This window comes from Cheilinus undulatus, linkage group 19 (assembly GCF_018320785.1).
Source record: "Cheilinus undulatus linkage group 19, ASM1832078v1, whole genome shotgun sequence".
NCBI lineage: Eukaryota > Metazoa > Chordata > Actinopteri > Labriformes > Labridae > Cheilinus > Cheilinus undulatus.
In genome coordinates, this window is record NC_054883.1 from 6532537 (window position 1) to 6560087 (window position 27551).

The 27551-nt window shown below is 39.7% G+C and overlaps 1 protein-coding gene across 1 annotated transcript; it reads right to left on the reverse strand.

Moving 5' to 3' along the window:
* Window positions 1–27346, reverse strand: wasf3b (WASP family member 3b). The gene is made up of 9 exons (XM_041814752.1): window positions 27219–27346; window positions 14486–14642; window positions 11362–11496; window positions 11090–11243; window positions 6351–6468; window positions 6055–6236; window positions 5341–5622; window positions 2885–3195; window positions 1–1949 (listed from the first exon to the last, which is right to left on the reverse strand). The coding sequence occupies exons 2-9, from the start codon at window positions 14616–14618 to the stop codon at window positions 1792–1794; spliced, it is 1473 nt and encodes a 490-aa protein (XP_041670686.1). The 5' UTR covers window positions 14619–14642; window positions 27219–27346; the 3' UTR covers window positions 1–1791.
* Window positions 27347–27551: the final 205 nt, after the last annotated feature.

Consider the following 27551-nt stretch of genomic DNA (forward strand, 5'->3'; position numbering starts at 1 on the left):
CACAGCAGTGATCGATTGCAGACGCAGATGGCTCAATCAGTTCTGTATGGAAGACCAAGTCTGCCACTTTAAAAAGAAAAAATATGAATGTTAGGTGATTAAAAAAATGTAATATCATAATGATGAGACAGGAGGTCATTATGGGATGAAATATCACTGTGAGGGTAAAAGTCAGAGTTATGATAGCCATAAAATGAGATACAAAGTTGAAATGATGAGAAAGCAGGTCATTTTTATGAGATAAAACGTCATAATTGTGTAATAAAAATCACAAGATAAAAGTTTAAATAAGATAAACAGCCATAGTAATAAAGTAAAAAGATAACATTACGAGTTCAAAGTTGAAAAAAGATCAACATCCATAATGAGATAAAAAGCCATAATAAGGTAAAAAGTTGAAATTGTGAGATAGAAAGTCAGAATGATGAGATAGAGAGTCAAAATGATCAGATGGTAAGTCATGAGGGGAAAGTCAATGATTAGATTAAAAGTAAAATCATTAGAAAGTCAGAACTATGAGATAAAACGCCATTATTATGGGATAAAAAGTCATAATTATGAGCGACACTATCCCATAATTTTGACTTTTGGTTTCAAAGTTATGACTATCTCATAATTTCAACTCCCAATTATGACTTTTTAATACTTTAATTGACTGAACTTTTCATAACTTTTACTTTTTATATCTATTTCATCTCAAAATAATTAACTATCTTACTTCACTCCTGACTTTTTAATCCCAGAATTTAACTAACTATATTATTAAATGACTTTTTATCCCAAAATTGACAAATTTTCTCAATGTTTTGACTTTTTAATCTCATATTTTCAACTTTTTATCTCCCAAGTTTGATTTTTTTTAACTTATAATTACTTTCTCATAATGATGTCTTAGCCTACAATTATGATTAACCTTTTCATAACGTTGACTTACTTTCTCATTAATAAGACTTACTTATACTTAAGTTATTGTGACTTTTTAATCTTATAATTTCACCTTTAATCTGACAATCATGACTAACTCCCTCATAACTTTTTATCTAATAATTAACATTTTATCTCATAATAATGAGTAATTATCTCACCATTTTGACTTTCATCCACTGATTTATTTTTTATCTGATAATCTGGACTTCTTATCTCATAATGACTTATTGCCTTTATCTCATAATTTTATCCACATTTTTTTTTCTTATAGGATTTCCTGACTTCCATATTTTTCTTTTTTACGTGGTGGACAAGGGCTTCCATAGTTATCATATACATAATCGATAAGACTTCTGACATGACCCCTCTGACATATTACAGTTATTGTCATGTTAAAAACCCGCCTCCTGATCTACAAGTGTTCCAGTAAAAACATTTAAAAAAGAGACAGGTACATCGGTTAGCTCAAGAGGAAAGTTTCTATCAGCACTAGCACTCTCAAGCTTGGACTATACATGAATAAGCACCTTAACAGGGTGTCTATAGTGTTAGAACAGGTAGAGAAACATCCACTGGGGTGTATTCACAATGCTTTGAGTTTTATATATTAAACAGTGTGTTAATGTTTCATAGTGGGCAGCATTACAGCACATTATTAGTGTTTTACAGTGTTTATGCATCTTGAATACACCCCCAGATTTCCAGTTTTGGACCATTCAGCTTATACCAACCTACAGCATGTGATTGTGTGTAGGTGCAGTGTGTGTTTCCAGCAAAAGTGTATGCCTACCCTCGCGTGTGTTACAGTGGGCATTCTTTCAAGTGAGAGTGAGATCGGCTGATTGTATGTCAGTGTTTCTTTTCCTAATCCGACCAGTCGTTCTCCTCCAGCTCGGAGTCGTCCTCAGAGTCCGAGTATTCGACGGCGATGCGTCGTGACAGGATGGTGGCCACGTCGTTTCCTACGGGCTCCCTCTTGGCCTGTTGCTCCTGCTGCTCCTGCACCTTCTTCAACTGGATGCCTGCAGGAAAAAAGACGGGTTTAAAACAATATTCCTACTGACCGAGAAGATCTAATAATACAATGAGGAGAGTAGGAGTGACTCATGAAGCTGTATACCACACAACATGCAATGCAAGGTACACAATTCCAATACCATCATGACAGAGCAGGTCTGCAATAATGGATAAACTGCTGGACAATCACATAGTATCACAATATCTGATAAACTTATGTATATAAATGCTACTAAAAATGATGACATGCAGGATTGATGCATTTATTTATTGGAATTTGATGTGAGTTTTGCCTCTTATTACACCTCATTATTCTTTTTTTCACTGCAGTCTGACATCCTGCAATCCCAATTTCTTTATATTTTTATTTCTAAAGATGATTTCCAGGGTTTTCGCCATTATCAGAAAGGACAGCTGAACAGACTTGGGGAATGCTGCAGCAAATGGCACCAAAAATGGGGAGTGCTAAGGATGCCAGTATCTGTGTATGGGTACCTACTCTACCAACTGAGCTGGACCTCCCTCAGTTATTTTTTTAGTCTTTTAACTTCATTTTAAGTGCCACCATGACAGTCCATAAAGTGCTGAGGTAACTATAATCTCAACCAAACTTTTTTTAAAACTGTGTTGGTGATGTCCAATTTGAAATGGAGATGCAACTTCTTAAAAACAATGAAATACTATGGTGTATCTGTGCTATTTACTGTGAAAAACGAGGTGTTAATGTTTGCAGATCATCACATTTTGGTTTTACTGATATTTAACAAAGCGTCCCAAGTTTTCTGGAAATGTGACGAACTAATATGATCTGAAAGAAGGCAGCTGTATATTTTAGAGCTGTTGCATTTTAAATATGGGTGTTTGAGTGCTAGTGCATGTTCATATGGTCTAAATAAATGACACGTCTTCATGGACAACCACAATACACCACAGTTCTTACCCATTCGTATAGCAGCTAGCAGGTCACTGCGAGCATCGTTGACCGCTGAGGACTCAGCAGGAGCAGAGGAAGACATCTTGTGGGTAGTGGGGTGGGAGGCACCGGCTGGAAGAGGAGGAGGAGGAGGACCAGGAGGAGGCGGAGCTGCGTGGGCCCCAGATAGAGGTGGTGGAGGCGGGGCGTAGCCAGCACCGGTCATCGGTCCAGGAGACATTGGACCTCCAGGGGGTGAGGCGAAGGCAGTTTGAGCAGACGGGATGAGAGGAGCTGGGGGAGGGGGCGGAGGACCGGTGTTGGCATAACCATCCATACTGGAAGAAAGAGGACAGGAGAGAAAACGAGTGAGGAATTGATTTAAAATAAAGCAGCTCTCATATCTGGAGTCAACAGGGTTAGAGAGTGAAGCATATCAACACTGAGCCACCAGGGGGCAGCATTAGCTCAAAGTTAAAAAGAGTGCCTTCAAATAGCACTTCTGAGCTTGAGAAACTGAAGGTGAAAAAGCTTAAAGCTGACTACATTAGGCACAATCAGGCTGGGATTTCATTCCAGTTTGCTGTGAATTCGTTTGACCTATGCACTCTTGTCACCTGGATTAACATTACAGGATGGTCTTGTCATTCACCCTTGCTTTGCTTTTTTTATGTTAACAAAGTTGCTGCAATGATGTAGAATTACCAAAATACGAAGACAAAGCAAATGCAAACCTGCTGCTGTCCTAAACTCTAATCTTTGGAAGCATGTAAAAATCTAGGATTGTGGAAATGAAGTGTTTTTTGCCTGAGTTAAAAAATAGACCATGTTTTTCTTTAAAGAAGTAGATAAAATGCTAATTTGAGTCTTCTATATGACCATATATCTTCATTTCCAGGTCTAAGTCATCTTTTGTTTAAACAGGATTCCTTCACACTTTTAACAATCAAACTTAAAACTTTAAAGAGCTATTCTAGGATCTGAGCTGAGAAAATGTAACACCATTTTTCTGAGAGGCAAACGGTCAATGATGAAAGGGATGTGGCATTTTTTGGTTCACCATCTAGTTTACTGCACTTAATCAATTAATAAAAGACAAAGAGAATTTTGGTAATTTGTGATTGCTGGCATTAAATGCCTCTTTTCTATCAATAAACAGTATAGTGATATTTATTACAACATACGCAACAAGCAAATACTCAAAAAAGATGAATTATAATCAAATGTATGCAACTAAAAAACAAGGATTAGATAAAGACGTGAACTTAGAGTGCTTTCTAAAATTCAATTTATGACCTTAAATTTAAAAAGTTCAAGTTAGGACTTTTTAAGGATCTGCAGGACCCTGTTAAAAAACGACCAATAAAATCTACTTGTTGCAAGAAAAAGTGGAAAATCTGCATCAGAGATGTTGCTAAGTCAGTTTAGAATTGTGGGTAATGTGCTGCTGTTGCCAGAGATGGCGGATAAACCATATTTTCCTGAAATTAAAGTAGATAATATACAATCTTGTGCCAGCAGTTCCCAAAGAGGGGGATCATGACCCCCTGGGGGTCATGAGACACTGAGAAGGGGTCGCGAGATGCCTTCCAAGAAACAAAGAGTATTTTTAAATGGTTTTAAATGGTGTATTTTTCAAATTTCTGTAGAAATGTATGCATAAAATTGGTTCAATTAAAAATAAAAACATGGTTATTTGTTGAGATTTATGCTTAAATTAAAGCAATGTTTAAAAAAGTCCTTCACATGATGATCCTCAAATGTGCATGGCTGGGTTCAACTATGCCACAACCAATCTTCGGGTCCTCGGTCTTCTTCACCATTATTTTCTTAGGCTGAAAGTTTGGGAGCCCCTGCTCTACATGACCACATATCATCATTCACACTCAAGTTACTCATGGTAAGTCTATACTGAATGGTCATGACTTTATGTTAATAATGAAAACCAAAAAAGCAACACAGACTGAATGAAGTTGTAGCTGATAAGAGACAGTAGAGAGGAGGCATGTCTTATCCCCCTTCCCATGCTCTAAATCAGTGGTTCTCAACTGGTCCGGCCTCAGGACCCACCATCTGACTTACGACAGATCACGACCCAAGTTTCAAAAAAAATTTCAACAACATGTTTAGTTGATTGAATTTGTTGCAGTTTTAAGCACGATTGGACCAAAATACCTGATATAAAAAAGAAAAGGGACAAAACTGACAAATTTAATACCCTCTTTCCCCATCATCATGTGTAAATTTTTGCCAGTTTCCAGAGAACTTGAACTGATTTTATTCTTTTGAATGGCATTAGAACTAAAAATAGTCACAATCAAACTTTATGTAGATGTTTTGCTTACTTTTGTAGCTCATATGAACACATCAGTTCTATAACCAATTATAAATCCTTCACAGGAGCAAATTAAAATGGGGGCATGTATAAAGTCAAAGAACCGATCCACAGAAAATTACATTATAAAAGAAGGAAATATGATTACCTGTAGTCCATGGGTGGAAGGGATGTGGAGCCACCATTCATAGCCTCGGAGGGTGGAGGAGGCAGTGGGACTTGTTGTTGGTGGTGGTGAGTGCGTCCCAGCGTCCCGCTCTGATAGGCCATCATGGGCCGTCCTCTGTTGTCATGTTCCACTCCTCCACGAGGGCCGTGCCCTGCAGCCATCTGAGCTGCCAGGGCGCTGGGCGGAGGGCCAGAGTAGGTGTGGGCGTGGCCAGCATGGTTCATGGAATTGGGGTAGTGGTGCTGGTCCTGACCGTGACCCCTGATAGAAAGGCAGGGGGATGGGAGGGGAAACAGGATAGAATTTAAACGATGATCTATGCCTTTAGCTTCTGTTTTACTATATTATCATGATGCAAAACATTGACTGTGTATAAAGACGGACAACATGTCTCCATCTGTTGTACAAAAAATGATGCCAAACTACACCAAAGACAAGAGCTGACATATTTGAACTCTGCTGCATTTCTGTGCTCAAAACTGAGAAATCATGTTAAGGAAATATTTAGATGACTTTTATTTTAATTTTAAAGTTTGAACCACATCCCATCTGCTAACATGGAGAAGGTGGAGTTTATAGCCTATACTGCAGAAAGTTTTGGCTTCACTTTTAGGCAGCTGTCACACCATCCATCTTTTTGTTCAGTCTATGATGCAAACACCTTAAGAAGAAACATGGTACTGAAAGACCAACCTGTTTTCTGGAGACATGGAGCCCTCAGAGGAAGCCCCTCTGTCCCGGTGGATGGTGTGTCGATGGTCTGGCCTCAGCTCTTTATCCAGAGCCATCATGTTCCACTCCTGACGACGGTTCCTCGCCTTTCGGACCTTCTTCACCTCTCTCTGTAACGTGCCATCAACACAACGCCTCTGCTCCTGAGGTAAAGACAGAGAATACGACAGGATTTAGAATTATTTCCATAGTTGAATCAAACTTTTGATGACAGCTTTAAGATATGTGAGTAGAAACGTTGAAAATTTGTTTTTTACCTTCTGCTTCCGCTTCTCTTTCCTCTTATCCTCTGTGTCCTGCAGCATTTTCTCCTTCCACAGGTCAAAGAAGTATGAGGGATCAGTGTAGAACTTAAGAGCTTCTTTGCAGTCATCCCTACAAGCAAAAGACAATCAGAAGGTTACAAAGGTAAAAGTTCATGTATAGAAATTTATACGAGGTAGAGTCAAGGCTTTCTGTTTATCCTGAGAAAATGACAACTGGTAGATGAAGAGACGGCAGTCTTTGCCTTGGTGTATCTTTGTGGGAAGAAAACACAAGAAGCTTTGAATATTAGTCAGTTTTACCAAATGGTCCCTTTGTCTTTCCATCTTTGATACTGTGTTTTTGTGAGTGTATATTAGCCCTAAAAGTAAAGACCACAATGAGTCTTCAAGACCCTGTAAAGTAAATCTGTATTTAGGTTTGTTGCATGCAGTGTTAATTTTGGCATCTATTTTTAATTCTAGTCTTAGTTTTAGTCTTTAAATGAAATGCATTTTAGTTTTAGTCACATTTTGAGCCTTTTTAGTTTCAGTTTTAATCGACGAAAACTCAAAACATTTTAGTCTAGTTTTAGTCCATAAAAAGTCCTCATATTTTAGTCTTTACTTTTAGTCCAAGCATTTATTTTCTTGCCTAAATCTGGTACCAAATCATGGTAGTGTGTTCTCTGCACTCTGCTAAACCTGGGGTCCCTGCTTTCTACAGCTGAGAGACAGAATAGATACAGCTGTACTGGTTTTGACAGATTTACCAAAAAAATAGAGAAATATCATTGATTTTGAATGTCTGACGAAAACTAAATTATATTTTAGTGTAGTTTTAGTCATTTTGATGAAAACTTAACTAGTTTTTGTCAGTTTTAGTTTTCAAAGATCTATTTCTGTTAGTTTTAGTCTGGTTTTTGTCATGGTAAAAAAGGCTGTCGACGAAAATTTTTAGTCATAGTTTTAGTCGACGAAATTAACACTGGTTGCATGACAGGTCACTATGTTATGAACCCCCAGGTCAAATTTCAGACAAATAAAACATCTCTAAGTTTATCACATTAAGCTTTAAAATCATGAAAAATGAGGCAGTAAAATCTGCTCCAGGATGGTGTGGGCGTGTCTGTTGAATGAGCTGAAGCCACGCCCACTCAGGAGAAATATGATCCTCTTAAATTAAAAAGTGCTACAACCTGAACGGGAGAAAGCATTCACGCCATTATCCTGCCCCTTGACCTTACGTTGACCTTATGATCAGATCTTCAGATGATCCATAGACCACTGTAGCTGATAGATTTTACAGTGTTTTTCTCACAATGAACAAAAAACAGCATTTAACTGACTGTTAACTTTCAATAAAGGCAGTGACATCAGCTAACAACAGACTGGACTGAGATGAACTGCTCTGTGATTTTATATTGTAGTGTTAAAGGGGCGGGACCATTCCCACCGTGGGCCGATGACATCACCAGCCCATATACTTGCCCCACCCAAATTAAACACAGCCGGGACAGAGGTGAAAACTTTCTAATGGTCTAAATCCAAAATTCAGTCACATGAAGATCTCAGTGTTTTCACATGTTTACAGCAACCTTATTCTAACATATCTAGAGTGTTCAGACACACATTTTGGATTTCACTTTACAGGAACTTTAAGCACAGACTAACTTTTTCAGAGAGAAAATGGAAGTCTTGTACTTGAATCAATATAGGACATATTTTCTATCACAAAAACAAGAGAACTGGATCTGAAATAACAGGAGGAAGGACTGAATAAGCAGCAAGACAGGAAGACAAGAGAGAGAAAAGTGTGTTATGTAGTCTGGGTAAAGAGTTGGATTCCCTCTGGAGCCAGCCATGCTAAATATGTAATGCACCTAGAAAGCTCACTTTATAAAAGGAGCGAGCATCCAGCAGCAGGAAATGTGCTGTTTCACCGTGAATGTAGGTCACAAACGAGCCAAAACCAAACAATAACTGGGGTAGCTTTAAATATTGAGTTTAGAGAGTTAAAATTTGAAATACAAGCTTTACTTAAAAGATCTGAAGAAAAGTGTTTTTTAGATTTCAACACTATAAAAAATGAATAAGTTCAGCAGCACTGTTTGATTCATATTTAAAGGAATACAAGAACTCAAATGACAAGAAAGTTGAGAAGCTCATTTATCAGGGCTGGGCTATTAATCGAAAATTAGATTAAATCACAATATGGCCTGCTGCAATTTTCAAATCGCAGAAGGTGCAATATTTCTCTAACCTGAAATTTGTGTCAGAATGCCAGTTTAACACTTTTTTTGCTTCAGAGATTTTACACATTACATATGCAATCATTAAGGTGCCTTTTGTTAGAAAAGTCTACAAATATCTTAGCTTCTTCATTTTTTTGCACTTTTTTTTAACATATGAAAATGACAAAAAATGATCAATCGTTTCAACAGAACAATTCATATCTAATTTGCAATATGAGTCAAAATCATCAGGATTAGATATATATATAAGATATATATATTTTTTAATTGCTCAGCCCTTGTTCAGTCTAATATTGTGTTGGTTATAACAGAGATTAATTTATTGCTTGTGTTTGCTGGAAAATACATTAGATGAGAAACTTGAAGAATAGTCGCACATCAAATCACAACTGCAATATTGGGAGAAAATTAGAAATTTTCCCAAATCGTTCAGCCCTATTTTATCATATTTTATCACATCAACAACATTTAAAATTGCTTTGACATTAAATTCATAGGCTGCCCTGCTACGGCCTATGTGTGCTATGTTCTCTGTACTCTTACCATGCCATTAAAAGCATCTGAACAGAGAGAGCGCAGTCTGGTGCTACATTTTACCTACCTTTTCTGTTGTTTTCAGCATACAGTAGTGTAGAGCTGGTTTAACTGCTATTCTCTGAACGTTTGTTATGTAATCGGCTGTGATAACAGAAGGAGAGTGGAACTTTATAAAACACAGGCCTGCTACTGATGAAGGTATTCAGAGACAGAGGAGGGGGATGATTCCAGTGAGGTTAAGACTCTATAATACTACCATTTTTTGTGTCATCAGGACAGTTTGGTTTGTCACATGCCTGCTGCTCTTCATGAACTCAGTGAACATTTCTTTCTCCATCTCTTTCTCTCTTGTTACGTGTGAGTGAGTTTCTATGGTTATTCCTCCGTGTCCGTCAAACTCCTTCCTGCCTGCTCTTCTAATAAAATCAAGATTCTGATGACACTAAGTAAGGCAATTTTCAACTGTCAGTACATTTACATGGTTAGAGAAAGCCAGATTCTTATATTAGATATTATCGGTCAGGTATCGGTATCGGCGGATATCAAAATTTCTGCCAATATTTCCATCTGGTTTTTTGCCTGTGTGTTTCAGCATTCATGGTCTGTAAATTTTGTCCCAATATACTTATAGATGAGTGGAGTTTTAGGCTGAACCAACAGACCTGTGTCAGTTGAGGTCTTTTTTTAATTTATCCTTTTTCTTTAAACTTTGAAGTCTTTTTAAAGGACTAAAGTTTGTAGCCTTGGTCATCCTCAAACCCTCAAAGTGTGTCCAAAAGGACTTAAATTTCTTGTCCGAAAGCAATATGTTAATATTGGTATCAGCTAAAATGAATCTGTAAATATCGGCATATTGGATATCAGCAAAAATCCATTATCATGCATCCTTAAAAAAGCATGTCAACATGTTAGTCCATTTAAATTGTACTATAGCAAATTCCTTTAAGTTGGACTATTACATCTAGATAATGCAGTCATAAACTGAGTATCTCTTGCATGGGTTATTCAGACCAGACTGGTCGCGGTATTCACTGCATACTCAAAAGTCTCCACACCCAGGATTTGTTTGAAAAGTCCAAAGAATTACTTCCCAAGTTTTTTGCTATCCACTTTTCCTTGACCTTGATGAAAGCTGTCCCAGGGTGAGGGAAAGGCGTGAGAACCACAGTGACCAGGAAGGTGTTATGGATGAGACGCAGGTTTGCTGAATAAAAACTACAACTTACTGTGAATTTATCATCTAGTGCAGCCTTTCCCAAACTTCACTATTATTTATCATATTTATGTTTCATAAACAAGGCATTTCAATGCAAGTGCTTTGCTTCACATATAATATTACTCAAAAAGTTGTAGGTCAGAAAGTTCAATTAATGGGTCATTGCCACTAATTTTGCTTTGTTCAGGTTTCCTTTCTAATATTTATCTCTACAGATTTACTTTGTGGCCCAGCAAACTCTTCCCAAGTAGCATTAATGTGTCTGAAGACACTTCTAAATTCTTAAAATCATGATGAGAGCAGCATAAGTGGAATGTTTAACGGAGGGTCATCAGTTAATCCAACACGAGTCAAACCATGACACCAGTTAAATGTGACAGGAGGTAAAACCTCTAGCTGTGTCTTGTTACTTCTGGGACTTCAAATAATACCATCTAATCAAGTGTTTTGTGATCATTTAAAAATGTTTTGTTAAATTTCTATTATGTTTGTTATTTTAAATAACCTCTTGCGTCCCACCTATAGTACCTCTGGGGCCCACCTGTGGGCCCTGGCCCAGACTTTGGGAAGCATGAGCTGAGCTGAGCTTTTAAACTAATCAGGTCCTTCTGATCCCAAATAAGTGGGAGAAACTAAAAATGCATTCACATCTAAAGCTGAGGTCTCAGAAGGTTAACCTGATGACAGCAAAAGAAGCTGTAAGAGCACCGTCTGCAGGTCTGAGTGAATGCATCAGCAGTTCTGACCTGTACGTTGAGAGGATGTTGAGAGGCGGAGGCTTGTCACTCAGGTTGTACATCTCTCGGACGGGGTTGGGCACGCTGCTCTTGGACACCACCTGCTGGTCCTGGGTGGTTGAGCTCTTGAAGGCTTTCCTCATGTTGATGTCTTGAAGAGAAACTGAGAAAGCAGAAAAAAGTTGTTTTTTTCCAACATTAAGTAAAGAAGCAGAAAAAATGACACACTGAGTAACAGCGTCTTTCTTCCTCTCAGACATTGAGACATCTGAGCCACCCACCTTCTTCGACTGTGGAGTCCAGCTGTGTGACCTTGACGGCCAGCCGGTCGATGCGGTCTTGGAGGGAGTTGGCACGCAGATAAAATGTGTTGGCCTCATTAAACAACTCCCCGAATATGTCCTCTGCATGTTTACCTGAAAAGAAACATGAGAAAGATGGTACATTTAAGAGCAAGAGGGAGAGTTTTATCATCTACTGGAGCCAAATAAATCCCACAGAGACTGAAGGCAGATCAATACGACAGTAATGTGACACAAAGAGGAGCCAGAGTCTGGAGAGTGTGCAGGAAATGGTTTCTTATATCGCTCCATATAGCAACATTTCTCATTAATACTTAAATATGTGCTGACTACATAAAATCCTACAACAGGCACCGTATTGATCGCTGGAGTTATTAAAGGTTGTTTTTGTGAAAGAGCCTTGATCTCAGAGTTCAATTTTATAGCTCTAAAATCTCTTTAAAAGCCCAACTCAGAAGAGCAAATCTAACTCAGTCTCCTGCTATATGGCTCAGACTGCAGTTATTCTAGCGTTGGTGTTTAGTAACTTTAAATAGAAAAAGACACGAGAGGTTCCAAAATCTACAGATATTCACAAAGAGCTGAAAGCAGTGGACCCTCAGGTGAACATCTTTTAACAAATGACTAGAAACTGAACACTTTATCTTTTGGGGGGAGTTAGGGATGTTACCAAAAATTGAGGATATAGCATTAGTTCAGGCAGACCCCCGAGTCAATTGAGTTCAGCTGATGATGGCCAGCTGATTCACTCTAAGCATGCTAAAGCACTCATGCTGCCATGTTTAGCCTGCTCTAGCCTATCTACGCTTTGCTGCTCCCTCTGAAAGCTGCTTTGTGCAACCCTCCTCCACCCCAGCTCCTCCTTTATTCTGCCTCTGACTAAATCAGTGTAATTCTGTTGTCACTGATGCCTGCTCTGCTCTGGGTTTTTTTTGCTGAACCTACGTACACTTAACCTTGTAATGCAGATGGATACGCCCGTTTCTGTGTTTTTCTCACTGGCGAATCCATCTTGCAAAGCTCCCACCTGAACCGTTTGGGCCCGGTTAGAAAGTGACAGGACCAATCAGCGACGAGGGGCAGTACTTTTGGGCCCGGTGGAGTTGTGACGTAAGCGAGCAGCAACAAGAGGCCAGTGCAGATATGGCGGAAGAGATTAGCGTGGATGCTGCTAAAGTGTCAGTTTTATCAGAACTTGACGACATTTCTTCGTTAAAAGAAGAACAAAGAACAGCAGTGAGTTGTTTTCCTTAAAAAGTGACAAAAGTCATGTACTGACATGTCTACAGTTGCCATGGTTCGCGCTATGCAGTTCTCTTACTCCTCGGTAGCGGCTACAGCACATGTTTTGTTGCTCTGATTGGCCCGTAAAGATGTGACAGACAGAACGTTCATCCAATCACCCTCCAAAGATTTTTTCAAAGCCTCTTCTTTTCCCCAAACGCTGTGTATGAGATGTGTTTCACACATACATCTGGTGTGTCAGGTTAGCGGGCATTACCTACATAGCTTATGTAGCTAATGTAGCCTCATTAGCTTTAGCTATGTAAGCTGCATTAGAGTGTTTTTATGTAGGACAAGTGTTTTCTGTGAGCAGACGGTTTTAATTTAATGGTTGGTTATTAGATTTTTGAAGATTAGGTCCTGACTTTTAACTTTTGGTATGCTGAGACTTATCTTAACCCTAACCTTAACCAGAAGTTTAATCTGATTTAATTTTGAAATTTTTAGCATGCATTTCCATCCTGACAGAGGCAGGGTCTCTCAGTAGTGGTCTGCAAAGGTCAGTTGTAATCTGCATATGTATTATACATGTTATTACACATGTTAACATCGCTATTAATATCGTTTTAAGCTAAATTTGTAAATATAAACATATTGTATACTAGACAGTATCCAATATCATGCTCCCTGCTGACAAGGCAATTTGATGCCAACTAGCCAAGGGGGAGGTTTAACTACAGTTAGACTGAAAAGGCTAAAAAACAGTCCTATTCTGGATGTTGAAATAAAAAATATAGAGAGGGTTTCAAAAATCTAGCAATTCTACAAGACTTCTATACAAAACCATAAGAAAAAAACCTTATTAGAGAAAAAGAACAATATCCATGTTTAGATATCAGAAGGGTGAGTCAAAGTGTTCCAGACTTTGCTGTTGCTTAATTATTGAGCACTGTGTGTAAAAAAAATAGTATAGCCATCCATCACAACTCGCCATGGCCTATTTGTGTCCCTCCTGCTGACAGGATGGGCTGCAGGAAAAATATTTAGAGGAAGGAAGAATCAAGGATCCGGCATGCTGGGCCAAGTAAACTCTGACCCATCCTGAGGAGTCTTATGGTCCACAAACACTCATGGATATGTACAGCGTATGTAGCCCCCTCGGGGGCATGTGTAGGCATTTATATATAGCCCCCACAGCTGCTGCTGAAAGGCCAACTCCCAACCCAGGAACTTGACACACTAAGAGGTAGACAGAGAATGAAAATGACTGAGCCAAAAAGCAGAGCAGCAAAAAAGTCAGTTTGATTTGTTAAGTTGGAGAGAAAAAAGCAAGTAAGGTTATCTGGGTAAGGGCTCGCTGTCAAACAGCGACACTGTTGACAGGTTATGAAACAGAGATGAGGGAAAGGAAGATAGATACTCTTCATGCTACTATTACTCTAACGTATTTACAGTCAGCATAATGATATAGAACAGCTCTGCACAGGCATACAATCTGCAAACAGCTGTTCAGATAAGTTCATTTCTGCTGAGCTTTCTAAAAGGATTACATTTCAACCCTGCATGTTCCCAGTGCAAGGCCTACTGTAAGTCTGCTTGCTGCTATCCCAGTGACCCCAGGCCCTGTAACCATGACGACCCCGAATCAATCACAGCTTCAGGATTAATGATGAAAGCATGTGATCTTGTCCTGCTACAAAGAGGCCACACAAACACAAACAGAGGAGACAGTCTTCATGCTGAAGTTCATGAGGTTGTGGCCTGAGGATGCTGTAGTTTTAGGGATTTTTTTTTTTTTTCATGTTAGAAAAAAAGGATTAACTGGAGCTCTTCTTCTACTCCTAATCTTTCTCCGGTCTGTGTCTTAAATGTGTCTTACTCAGGCTGCTGAGCTGACGGATGATGGCAGAGAGTGTGTTATTCATCACACATTCCAGCTCGCTGCCGATGCCTTCTGGGAGCTCCCCCCGGCAGAGGTAGCGGGGGTCGATGTTCCTCTTCACCAGCGGCATGGCGAGGCGTCACACCGACACAAGCTGCAAACAAACACACACAGTTTTAGCTGTTAGTTATGGAGTTTAAGGGGCTGAGTGTAACAGAGAAACCATGAGACCATGAGATGCCGGCCAACTGCATCCAGCCCACCGACCAAGAATAACAGCTATAGAGCAGGAAGAAACGTGCATCACGGATATGAAAATGATGGTTACAACTGAATAAAACTAAAATATTGTTTTAAAATTGATAGGTTTTTGGATTAAATATTAAAGTATTGTTGTAAGAATGGCATAAATAAGTAAAAACATTTGTCCAAGGTTGAGAAATTTTTTGGTGTTGTAATACTCTGACACCAAATGCTTCAAACATAAAATCTCAGTTATCTTTATGATCGTCTGAATAAAAAATTCAAAGGCTTTGAAAAAAACATAAAAGATGGGGCACAGATGGCCGAGTGGTTAGCTTGCACCCCCTGTAAGTGGGCAACCCGGGTTCAAGTCCAGCCTGTGGTTCCTTTCTTGTATGCCTCTTCCCCACTCTCTCATCCCTGTTTCTCACTCTCTCCACCGTCCTCCTCTCTACATAAAAGCATAAAAAGCTCCAAAATATATCTTTAAAAAAGTCTAAATAGTACAACAGATCCACAGGCAACATTTCCTGTTTGCATTACTTAAATCAGTGGTTCTCAACTGGTGGGTCAGGACCCAAAAGTGGGTCGCAGAACCCTTTTCAGTGGGTTGCCCGGAAAGAAAAAAACAAAGAACCCTGTTCTTGATTTGTCATGTCTCTTCATTTTATTACACATTTGCACTCCTTGAGTTCTAAACTGTACTATTTTTCGTAAAATAAATTGGATTGTTCAAAAAATATCAGAAACTTGAGTCTCATTTACTCATTTAAAGATGGTGGCCAGGGTACAAATCCAGAGTGTGGGGTTTCCTGTCCCATGTGCAAGTTCTCAATCTCTCTTCCCAGTTTCTGACTCTATTGAATGTCCTATCACTGAAATAAATAAATATCCAGCATTTGGATACCTATTCTTTTCTTTCCATTGGGATTAACAAAAATAAATACTTTTGAATTTTTACTGAAATCATATCTAACTTAAAATATCTGGAATTGTGACAACCCTAGAGTTCATACTGCGCATTTGAAATATTACACTTTTAGTTTTTTTATTCCAAAACCCTTAGTAATTTACCTGTGCACTATTTTAGAAGATTAAAAAATAAATAAATGTATTAATAAACTAGAAAAGCACTCGGAGAGTGCAGACCTCTGCCATTAGCCCTATCTCCCAATAGTGAAGAATCCTTTAAAAATTCCTGGATCTGTCACCATGTGCCCCTCACCACGGCATTCACTGATAACTCTCTCCCCAGAGGGGTGGAAACATGGTGAGGCAAAGCACTGGCTACACTCTGGGTGGACTGTCATGGTGGAAGCATTGCCTGCCGCTGGCAACAGATTTACTGACAGTGTCACCCATGGTCTCACTGGACGACTGAAAGTCATGGCAGAGGGTGAATATTCCTCTATTCCTCCCAGCATTGTGAATATTCTCACTACAATTCGCTGTCTTTCTCTCTGTTACGCTCCGACTCATCACCTTGACCGGGTGTGCGTCTTTCAAACTTTATAAACTCCAAAACTTTGAACAGAAACACACCCAAAAATGCTGCTGGGATTGAAGTTACTCATGTCCGCCATCTCCTAGTGTAAAGTGGTAACAGCGAAGACCTCCACCATTAGCCCTATCTCCCAATAGTAAAGAATACTTCAAAAAAATCCTGGATCCAGATGGTGATCCGGATCACTCCCAAAATCTAATCAGTTCTTACTTATGCCATTTCTGACATTTCCTGAAAATTTCATCAAAATCCATCCATAACTTTTTGAGTTATGTTGCTAACAAACAAACAAACTAACTAACTAACTAACCCACCTGATCACATAACCTCCTTGGCGGAGGTAATTAAAGGATAGAATCTTTAAGGAGGAGTCCTAAAAGTATTTATTTATCATATTCATAAATATGGATGCTGCTGTCTTCAACATAAAAATTTCTAAATGGATATTTAACATAACCTGGAAACCATGGAAGAGGGAAAATATATTAACTGTATGATGACTCCATTTCCAACAACCCTTGCATTACTCTGTGGCACAGATGCTCTGCTAGTTAAAATCAGGGCTGACACTAATACTGATGTCTTTAAGATAACATTCCTAAGCTGTAATTGTTAATTAAATAATCTGTGTGATTTAATGTATTTGAAATGTTGATAGTAGTCCCTTCTCTTGAAATCTCCCTGGACGTGTCTGACAAACAATCTGTCTCAGAGATGTTGTAAGACTCCCTCACTGCTTTTTTCATGATGATGATGATGATGATGATGCGACACAATTGCTACACATCAGCTGCTGGCATTGGTGCTTGCCACATTACTTGGTGATTGAGCTCTGAGTCAACATGGATGATATGAGATGATGCACTGATGTTCAACCAATGCATTGGTGCAGCCCTATTTTTTCTTTTTACATTATATATTGTTAAAAAACATAGTTAATACTAATACATCTACGATAGGCTGCTATTGGCCCAATTAATCTTTCCTGCTCTAATTAAAGAGTAACAAGTTTTAGATAAGGTGCAAACAATGTCTTTAGTAAATGGACAGGAGGGGGGAGGGATATGGTACCCCTACTCACTCCATGCTGTCCCCATCAGCCACAGCACCACAGTCCGTGCTGCTTTTGCAGATTTGATCATTTGCTTTAATGCCATAAGGTAAACAGGAGCTATTTGACTGTGAAGCAGTGGTATACAAAGACACATCTTTAAAATATGACATGGTTTATTTGTGATCTAGGGGGAAAGAACTTCACTACCCACAATCCTTGAGTGTCACTGCCACATCTCTGATTGGCGGTGCCTGCTGTTAGCCAGGAATTTCAGCTGTTTGCTGCTACTACTGAAACTACTGTGGAGAAAGTGGGCGCTTGCTGCTGGGCTCCGTGGTGATGAAAGCCGGCATTGCATGCGTTACCACCATGCCAGCCAATAGAAAAATTCAGCTGCAGTATTTGGACAGTAAAAGGTAGTTCTTATACATATTTCTAGAGGAAAAATACAGAATTTAAATGCTTTTAGATTTGGAGTCTAACTAATTCACAACTCTACCAAATCCCCATATAATTCTTATAGTCCAGAACTGATGAACTGTTTCTGTTTTTTCTAGTCTTACATGAATCACATTTTGTAAAATAATTTTAGAAACTGCTCAGTCATAATATTCACACTAATGAGAGAATTTGACACACATTTACATTTACGTTCCATTAATCCCTCTTAAAGTATAGTCCCTACTAAACAGAGGCTGGGTGTAGTCTGAGCAGCCATTGTTATTTCAAACCATAGTTATTTATAGTGAGGTAAAGCTTTGTGCAAGATGGTGGTCAGAAAACTAATAGTGATGACGTAGAGTGTCCAAAAGCCAAAAGACTGGTGGCGTCCAGCAGAGAGATTAAAGCATTAGAGATAGGAAGATACGGCACGCCAGCTAATCCCAGGCTGGTCTGTCACTGGCCCAGCTGGAATCCTGACACAAACATGGATATGGTCGCACAAACACCAAAATATTCTGAAAACAACGGAGCACGCCGAAGTCAAAAAGGGAAAGAACAAGCGAGATAAACACCTAATGCTCCCAAAAAAAACTTGCAGCTTGGCATTCTTGAACCCTGAACTCTCTTCGACATTGATGCTTTAAATTAAACCCTCATTAGCTTTGATTGATCGTTCAAAGACTGCACAGACAATTACTCAAAGCAGAAGAAATCCCAGGTTGCATCAGGGCAGCCATCTTATCGGGGCGTCTTCCTGCTTCCTGTTTTTGTGGTCTCAGCCTGGCCCCTGTTTCCTGGTCCTCCCTTTGTTCATCTCTCCTTCCTGACCAGAACAATACAAGCATGGCTCAAGAAGCAAGCGGAGACAGGGGAGGACAGATGGAAACTTGTTTTCACTCTTTTGCAACCAAAACCTTCTCACACAATCTTTTTAGATTGAACAATCACATGATTCACTCTTTATTACGCTTCCAGACTTTTACTAGGCATGCACGCCAAAATCGCTTCAGTGAAAGGAGGCCAGACGGATGCAGGAGCTCTGGCAGTGTGGCAGTGGGCTAATAATAACTGGCAGGTACAAGGAATCCAACTCTGATGAAAAACAAGCTTTTAAATCCTTGTTTACCCACCACAACTACAAACAAAAGTATTTTAAGAGGCTTAAAATATTTAGCTTTTTACACCTTGTGAATAATAATGTCATAAAAAAAAAAACAGGAAAAAGAGAACACCTTTACTGAGTAGCATCACTAGCAATGCTATGCTATCTGTTCCTACCAGGCTTGACAGTAACTCTAACCATACCTTGTAATACAACTGTGAGTAGAACTACTCAAATCAGTTTGACACAAAAGAAAGAAAAAACCCTTTTTAGCAGCAGAGTGTGCAATCTGCATTTGGCTTCTCATATTGAATGTGAGAAGAAGAGAGAAGTGAGGTATACAGACATGTCAGAGCTAAGTGAAGACATTTAATGTTGATATTATCGTAGATCAGAGCAGGGGCGTAGCTAGGGATTTAGGGCCCCCAGAAAGAATATTACACAGGCCCCCCCTTAACCTTCTAGCCAAGCAACAAATGTTGCATCATTGTTACAAATATCTATGCAGTTTAATGAAGTTTCAAATTGTAATTTCCCAGTTCATGAGCAGTATTTTTACGATGGTCAAATTCAATTTACTTGCATTATTTCGCAGCTCTAGGCTGCACCATTTGGACATGCTCAAGGGAGGAGTAGGGGCCCGTCTTGCCAACGATGACCAAAAATGTGCTGAAGAGAAGCTGCCACAAAGGAGCGCCTCTGGCTATCAGTCAATGTCCAGGATGGGAGGCCCAAGGACCAAAAGACTGACTTTCATTAGCATGCTCAGGTACTGGGAACGCCACACTGTCTTGCTAAACGAGACTATCACCCCATGCGTGGTTGATCTCAGCCTCGCAGTCAATGGATCAATGGAATACACTGCCAAGGTAAGTAAACTTCACTACAACTTCTACGCCCTCACCATTCGCAGACGGATACTACGGCAGCATCCAAGGCATTCCCAAATGTCTGGATCTTTGTTTGGGCCCAGGAGACACTCAGCCCCAACACTTCAGCATCCACACTCAGTAAGTTAAGAGCCCCCACAAGGACATCTACAGCCTTCGCAAGGATCGTAGCACCATCAGCAGAGTCCAGATTATCTGGACATCGCCACATTACACTCCCCAGTTGGCTGCCCCTGTTACCTTCCCCTTTATTCAGTCCACACAGGTACTGAAGAGTGTATGGGCTAAAGCCGGGCATACACTGTGCGATTTTCATCTGATTCAGCCATGACTTTGAGTCCCATGACTCACTCTGAAGTCGGGCCAACTTTCAGTCAGATCTGGCATTGTTTGTCATGCTGTGTACAGAGGGGTACAACGGCTGACCACAGCCCGACTATGGCCTGACGAGCTGCCCCCGACTGGTCGGATGGATTTCTGACATGTTTGATATTTTGGTCGTGCGACTCCAGACGCTCCCACGGTCAGAGCAGAAACGTGAGCAGAATAAACATCTTTGGGGATTTTTCCTTTGTAAACTGTCAGACAACATCCTAAATTACCATGACAACAGCTGGAATGACTTTCTGGTGCCTCAACAGCCATGCTATGATAAAGGAAATAAACAAGCAGGAAATATTCCTACCCCTGGACCTGCAGCTGACATGGAGGTGATGCTGTTTGTGTGTGGAATAAAAAGAGAAAGCGGGAGAGAGAAAGAAAGAGACGACTGGAAACACTTAACCCTCAGTTTCTGTCACAGTCCGTCCCCACTTGACTCGTACAATATCAACACTGGGGTCGGGCACTAACATCGGACCGTATAGTGTGAGCACATAAATCGTGCATGATGGTCATCCGTCGTCGACGATTCAGTATGAGTTGACATTCTGCCACGACTTTTGTATGGTACACAGTGTACGCCCGGCTTATGACACACCCCGTCTCACCATAGAATCACCTGGGAAGAAGTCAGAGTCCTTGGAAAGGGACCCTATGTATAAATAAAAATGCTCATTCTTAGTAAAAAACTGATCAAGTTTGATATTCAAGTGATTTAACACCAATCTAAACATACTTATAAATATTACGTTCCATTTTATCCAGTCTGTTTCAGTAAATGCTTCTAATATTACAAATTTTATCTTTAAAGGTCACCCATTTTACCTTTTTAAGACAAATTTATATTGCTGTCAGAGGTCCCCAAAACATGCCTGTGAAGTTTGTTGCTGAAAAAACACTCCAGTACTGGATGTTTGCATGTCTAAAAACCCCTCATTTCCTGCTCAGAATGGGCTGTTTCTGTGTCTGTAGCTTTAAATAATAATGAGCTGTCTGACTCCGCCCCTCTCAGGAAATGGATGTGTCTTAATGGATGAAACTCCGAAGGGAGGGTCAGGAGAGGAGGGTAGAACTTTCCTCCAAGCTGGGAGGGCTAACTGAACCTGGGGGCAGGGCTAACTCCCCACATGAAATCATGAGGGGAAAATCTGAGAACAGCTTATTTCAGCACACATTTTCTTAAAGGTGGAGAAAGAGAGGGGGAGGGAATGGATTTTCCTGATTCTTGAGGGGATTTCGGACAGGCCAGGGGAACATATTTTTGTTAGAAAAGCCTGAGAAAGTGTATTTTGCATTATACACGACCTTTAACTAACCAGTAATGCTCTTGCGCAGTAGCCAGGATGATAACTTTTAATAGCATAGTCGACTAAAAATACACATTTTTGGTGCAAATATGGCAAGAAACTGACAAACAAAATTGGCACAACCACTGCGATACAGATGAAGCATCAACACGTAAAGAATGCAAAACACATGTAAAATGGAAATATGTAAACGGCTACACTTAAAAAAGTGGCAAGTTGTAAAGTTCGACACACCAAAACATAACGCCAATATGTGGGGAATTACATTTGCATAAGTGCAGAGCCACAGGAATGACTATTAAAGTGGTGTTTTGTGTTTATTTGGACTATGGTTTACATGTTATAACCAGATGTAATGACCCAGCTTATCAAGAATGGGAAATCAAACTAAGTTAGGTAACATAAAGTTGGCCAAATTTACAGTATTTTACAAGCTTTCTATCATCTTTTGAAAAACTAGAAAAATGCAAAATCCTACTGAACCCAGGGTTATGTGTATAGAATCTAGAGTTGAGTGTATTACATCTCTTATTTCAGATGTCGTCATATAGCTGACAAAGACAAGACCTTATCTGGCCCTGTTTTCTTTTCTAGCGACCTCCTGCAAGCCCCTACAATCTCATGCCAATAAGCCAAAACAAAAGCTGAAATGACACCATCATGAGCTCCCACACAGAGCACTAAAAACAGTCAATTCAATAAGATGTGCTTCTTGGATTTAGCACCCTACGTAAACATTTATGTAACACTCAGGGCTTCTCGAAACACAGGAGAGAAGGAGAGCGATGATGCAAATGAGAAGATTGCATGTTTTTGCTTTGACTGTCTAGCTGGGATGACAATCACATCAATGAGGCGAAATAATGAGGCGAGCAGGAGGACGAGGAGGAGGAGGAGGAGGCGCAGGGTCTTGTCTGCCTGTGAGAAATGAGGGGAAAGTAGCAGCAGAGAGGGGTGCACGCAAGAGAAAGACACCATGTGGACTAGAGCAGAGATGGTGAATGAGACAGTGTGTGTGAGAGAGAGAGAGAGAGAGGGAGAGAGAGAGGGAAAGGTTGTGGGTGACATTAAGAGGTGGACGAGTGTGTGTTTTTGTGAGGAAGAAAGAGTGTATGAGGTGGGGGGAGGGGTACCAACAGGGACCTCGGGGAAGCCACTGAAAGGTTCCCGGGACAATAGAGCTCCGTTCACACGGCAACAGTGCTAGCTCTCCCATGCATCCTTCCCCTCCTCCTCCTCCTCCTCCTCTTCGACCTTCTTTAAGGCCCCCTGTACTCTGGCAATGAAAGCGCAGCAAGCGAGCACTCCTCCTTCATCCTCCTCTCACTTGGAGAGAAAGACAGAGGCAAAAAAGGGAGAGTAAAGTCTGCACATTTTCCAAACTCATCGGAGAGAGAGTGCACAGATTCTCTCCCCAGTGCTTCCTTTTGGTTGGGTGTTTAATTTATTACAACTCAGCATGCATACTCAGGCTTTAAAGCACGCAGACACAGCAGGTATCCTCTCAAATGTCCCATTAGACGCATGTTTACGGTCCCATCTGCAGCAAAAATGTCTCTGATCCTGAAACGGGTGACATGCGGGCTGCTTTCAGGGTAAAATAAACTTCCTCTGTGACTCCAGCTCGATGCCCACCTACACCGGCCCACACCCACGCACAGATGGAAGAAGCTCTCTTTACTACAGAAGTGAGAACTCCATTAAGATCTGAAAGGCGAGTCATTACGAATTTATAAACCGAGCACAGCTTCTTGTGTTGCTGGCTGTTTGTGCTGCTTGTTCTGATGTTATAAATAATTTAGAGTGGATTACGTCAGGTCACACTGCCCTAAATATGACGTAAAAAAAAATTGCTGCTGCTGTGACGCCGCGCCTGTCAAGGAACCTCTCCACATCTGGACTTTACTCCAAGGCAGCCATCGTGAAAATTTTATGATACTGTGCCTGTTCAGTGCTGAATAGGTACCTGGTAGGCCAGGGACCTCAGACATTACTTTATCTTCTTTTTCTGCAAAAACATTCAGAAAACTGATTATGGCTAGAAGACAACTAATTAATAGTGTTAAGTATAGGCTTTTAAATAGGGAAGTATTTTTCTCCTGGAATGTCAAAATAAGAGATCCTGAACAAAACTGTCCCAAAAGTGTTTAACAGAAGCGCTACTCTCCACTTTAAATTGGTTTTTCTGACTCTTTTGAAGGTCAATAAAATTATTTTAAAGCTCCTGTGAGTGACTTTTAGTTCACATTAAATCTTGCCCCCCTTTTGGATAGTCATATATTTTTACTTCATTATTGCCCTTCACAAGTAAAGGTAGTGTTTGGTAAAAAAATCTCACCATGCTGTCTAATAATAGTCAAATATATCAACGCAATGTAGAGGAAACCCCCATCTTTGCTGCCTACTCTGCAGCAGCTTTAACAGACATTCAAATGACAACATTGGTGATGCATAATATTTGATTTTTGCTGATATCTGACATTGCCAATCAATTTTAGCCAATACGATTTTTATATGGAGTTCAGACCTAAAACTTCACCTCTAAACACACAATTAAAAGTTTGGGGATGAACAAATTAACAAGTTTTAGTCCTTAAAACACACTTGATGAATAAAGAAAAAGCTGATGTAGCTCTGTTGGTCCAGCCTAAAACTCCACTAATTTATTTGTTTGTATGGCAGTTTATATACCGCTGATATAGGCAGATTATTTTGGTCAAATTTTTTTTTCATATCTGCCGATACTTATAATTCACTTTTTAAGTTAATATCTGCTGATACAGTTACGCCAATGAATCTGTGCAGCCCTAGACTACATGGAGATAGTCAATCTAATCCCTGATGGTCTTGTTTGCTATAGCATGCCATAAAGAGGCATCAGCATTCATTTCAGCCTGTTACATAACCAGCTAAAATCTCTGTACAGGACCTTTACATTGATTTTCCTCTGCTTTTTCTATTCAATGTAAATATCTTCAACCATGTCACTTACTTTTCAGATTTTTGGAATAAATTGCACTGTTATACTTACTCAAATAGTTAAAATGCATGCAAGACACTAGGGCAGAGGTAGGCAACTGGCAACCTGGGGTCACACCTCACTTTATTTGGCCCCCAAGTCAGTTTCAAATACCAATCATTTATAAACACGGGGAAAACATGACAAAATCTGCCATGAAAACATAAAAATATAAACATGCTCATTTCTGATCGTTTGCTCGGCTCTGAAAATTTTTTTTTGTGTTTGGCTGTTCATACTGTGATTGCAGGGGTGTAGCTAGAGGTTTTGGGCCCTCGGAAAGAATATTACACAGGGCCCTCCTTAACCAGCCAAGCAACGAATGTTGAATAATTTTTACAAATTTCAATGAATCTTACTGTAGTTTTGAACCATAATTCCCACATTTATGAGCAATATTTTACTATGATTAAATTAAATTTACTTGCATTATTTTACAGCGCTGGACGATACAATTTTGACATTTTTAAGAAAGAAGTTGCCCCCCAGTATTTTAATTATTCTATTAGATGCAAATTGCAGTCTTTTGACCAATTCTTTTAGTTCAATTCACTTTTGATTCAACAATAACACTTATTACTAAGAAAAAATGAATAAAAACACACTTTTCATAGCAGACTTCTCAGGAGCCCCGTCCTACTATAGGCCCAGGTCATCAGTACCCTTTTTCCTCCTCGTGCTTCACCCATGTGGGATCGCATTCAAAGAGATCTGATTTAGTACCTCTTAGAAATTGGTCTGAAACTACAGTTTGTAGAAAAAAACCCCACACAACTCAAATTAGGGCTGGGCAACTAATCATGCACATCATGCAGACATTCAAGCATCAATTTTTTTATAACGATACACAAAAATCCTTCTTTTTCGTGTTTTATGTATGTTTTTCTTAATCGAAATGAGTGACATAAAAATGATAATGTCTTTAAACAAAGCAAATGACATCACATTAGCAATATGAGCAGAAATAGTTAGCTCATTCTATCTAAAACTGATAAAGCCTAGCGTTACTTCACAAAAGTCAGACCCCCAGCTGAGATCAGCTGGTAGCCAGCCTCACCTCCCCCACCCCAGCTGCCTCTTTTATAGCTTAAAGCTTGTTGCACCCCCATATTCAGATTCATGCTATTATGGGTTAACTGCTTCTGAAATAATTTCATTGTTTTCAATACACATGGTCTCATTTATGGAATTATTCAATACTTGAATTTGTTGAAAAATACACAAGATTAACCTAAGAATAATCGCATATTAAATCGCAGTAACAATATTGGGGAAAAAAGTCGCAATTAGATTATTTTTGCAAATCGTTCAGCCCTAATTCAAATGTATCAAACTCATTAACCCCTTAAAGCCTGAAAACACAAATTATAGCCAGAAAATTCTTATTTTTTGGGACTGAAATGATTACTTAACTTTCTACTGAAATCCCAAAAAATCCAAATTTCCATAAAATTTAACATTTATATTTTTTGTGTCTCATTTGATACATTAGGTGTTTTGGTAACTGAAAATACACTTGAGGGCATTTTTATTATTTATTAGACTGTACTCAGAAGTTTTTTTTAGTCTATTATTGATCATATTGATTAGAGGTATCATAAAAATATGTATCAAACATGATACAACAGGTTTAAAGGGGTTAACTGCAATGCCCACTGCATTGAAAACGTTGCTTAAAATTGATTTCTGTGGTTTGCTCATCCAGCTATCTCTTCTTTCACTAAATTATTCGTGATCATAGTGGTTACCCTGAGAATATCCAACAATTTGTAATGATTTAGCCCCTTTGGCAGTCGCCTTCCCTGTCCTAAGGTCTTTTGATGGTGATGGATGAAACATCAGATTGATTGTGTAGTTGATCAATTTGTTAAAAAGGCAAGACAAACACACTGGAAATATCAGCAGTGTGCTTTTCCTATAGATACTAAATTAATGTTGAAGTTTTTCAGCTGGTCTGATATCCTCGTTTATTTACTATAATTTCAATCTCTAATGCAATTTTGTTGTTCACTTTGTCATGTACTGGACTGATTGCTCAGTAATTTCTACCAATAAAGTAAGCCGATTTATTTTGGTTTATGGCGACAAGTGCTTATTCCACGCCCACACTATAACTAGTAACATCTCAAGTATTAATGTCTTTGTAATATCAGAGTAAATCCTGATTCAACATTTGAACTGGAATCAAGGCTGACTTCATTTAAATTCAAGCATGCACGCGCTGTTTAAGTGATAACAATGTCCTTTAAACTCCATATTTTGCCACTCATACTGCCTTTCTCTCCCCCCGTAGGCTGATCCACGCACAGTTAGTACCACACAAACGCAGATACAAACAGGCGTGAACTAATGGCAACCACGATCAATCACTGTTCCGCACCGTCGCTTCCCGTTACTGACGGACTGACCCACATCTGTTCATCAGCCTCGGTTCCCATGACTATCTGCCGGGTTTTACCTCAAACTGAACCAGCCGTTTTCTGCCTATCTGCCAAATACCCTGAATGACGCGCCGGTGTACAATCAGCATCAATTATCATGTTAAAGTTACCAAGCATGGGGAAATATTTTCAGTTTTTAAGGCAGGTTTCGGCTACGGAGAGTCCGTCTATTATCCCCAACTGGGGGTCCGCTCAACTGACCACTTGGTTAGCTAGCTAATGTCCAGTGGTCGAGTTCTTACTTAGATAAAATGAGACTACATTCAACATGATTAGCCACACAAATTAGTACACTTTGAGAATATGTGTCATAAGTCGTTGTAAAAAGTAAAATTAGACCCTCACCAGTAATTGAAATATTAGAAGAAATCAGCGCGTCCGCATGTCCCGTTAGATACTCCTATTAGCTCTTCCATCCTGTATCCCCCCAGCCCGTCTGGCCACTCCGGGGAAAAATCCTTTGAGGCTTGGACACGCCCACCGGCCGCATTCACCAATCACGTCTCCAGGCATGCCTTTTATCAACTGACTGGCGGTCATATGCACCAATCGGATACCTCATCGGAATGACTGACAGGGGAGCCCCCCATATCTCGAGAGCGGTGCTGCTAATAGATAAGGCGGTGCTACAAGTTGGGCGTTGCTGAACAGCTTAACCAGTTTTTGTTTTTTCTAGCT

Bases quoted from the DNA above. Each gene is read 5' to 3' on its own strand.
- wasf3b (XM_041814752.1), bottom strand. From the start codon at position 14,618: ATGCCGCTGGTGAAGAGGAACATCGACCCCCGCTACCTCTGCCGGGGG. The intron at 6,469-11,089 runs GTCAGAACTGCT...TTTTGCTTGTAG, and splicing joins AACATCCTCTCAACGTACAG to GGATGACTGCAAAGAAGCTC. The intron at 1,950-2,884 runs GTAAGAACTGTG...TTTTTCCTGCAG, and splicing joins GCTAGCTGCTATACGAATGG to GCATCCAGTTGAAGAAGGTG.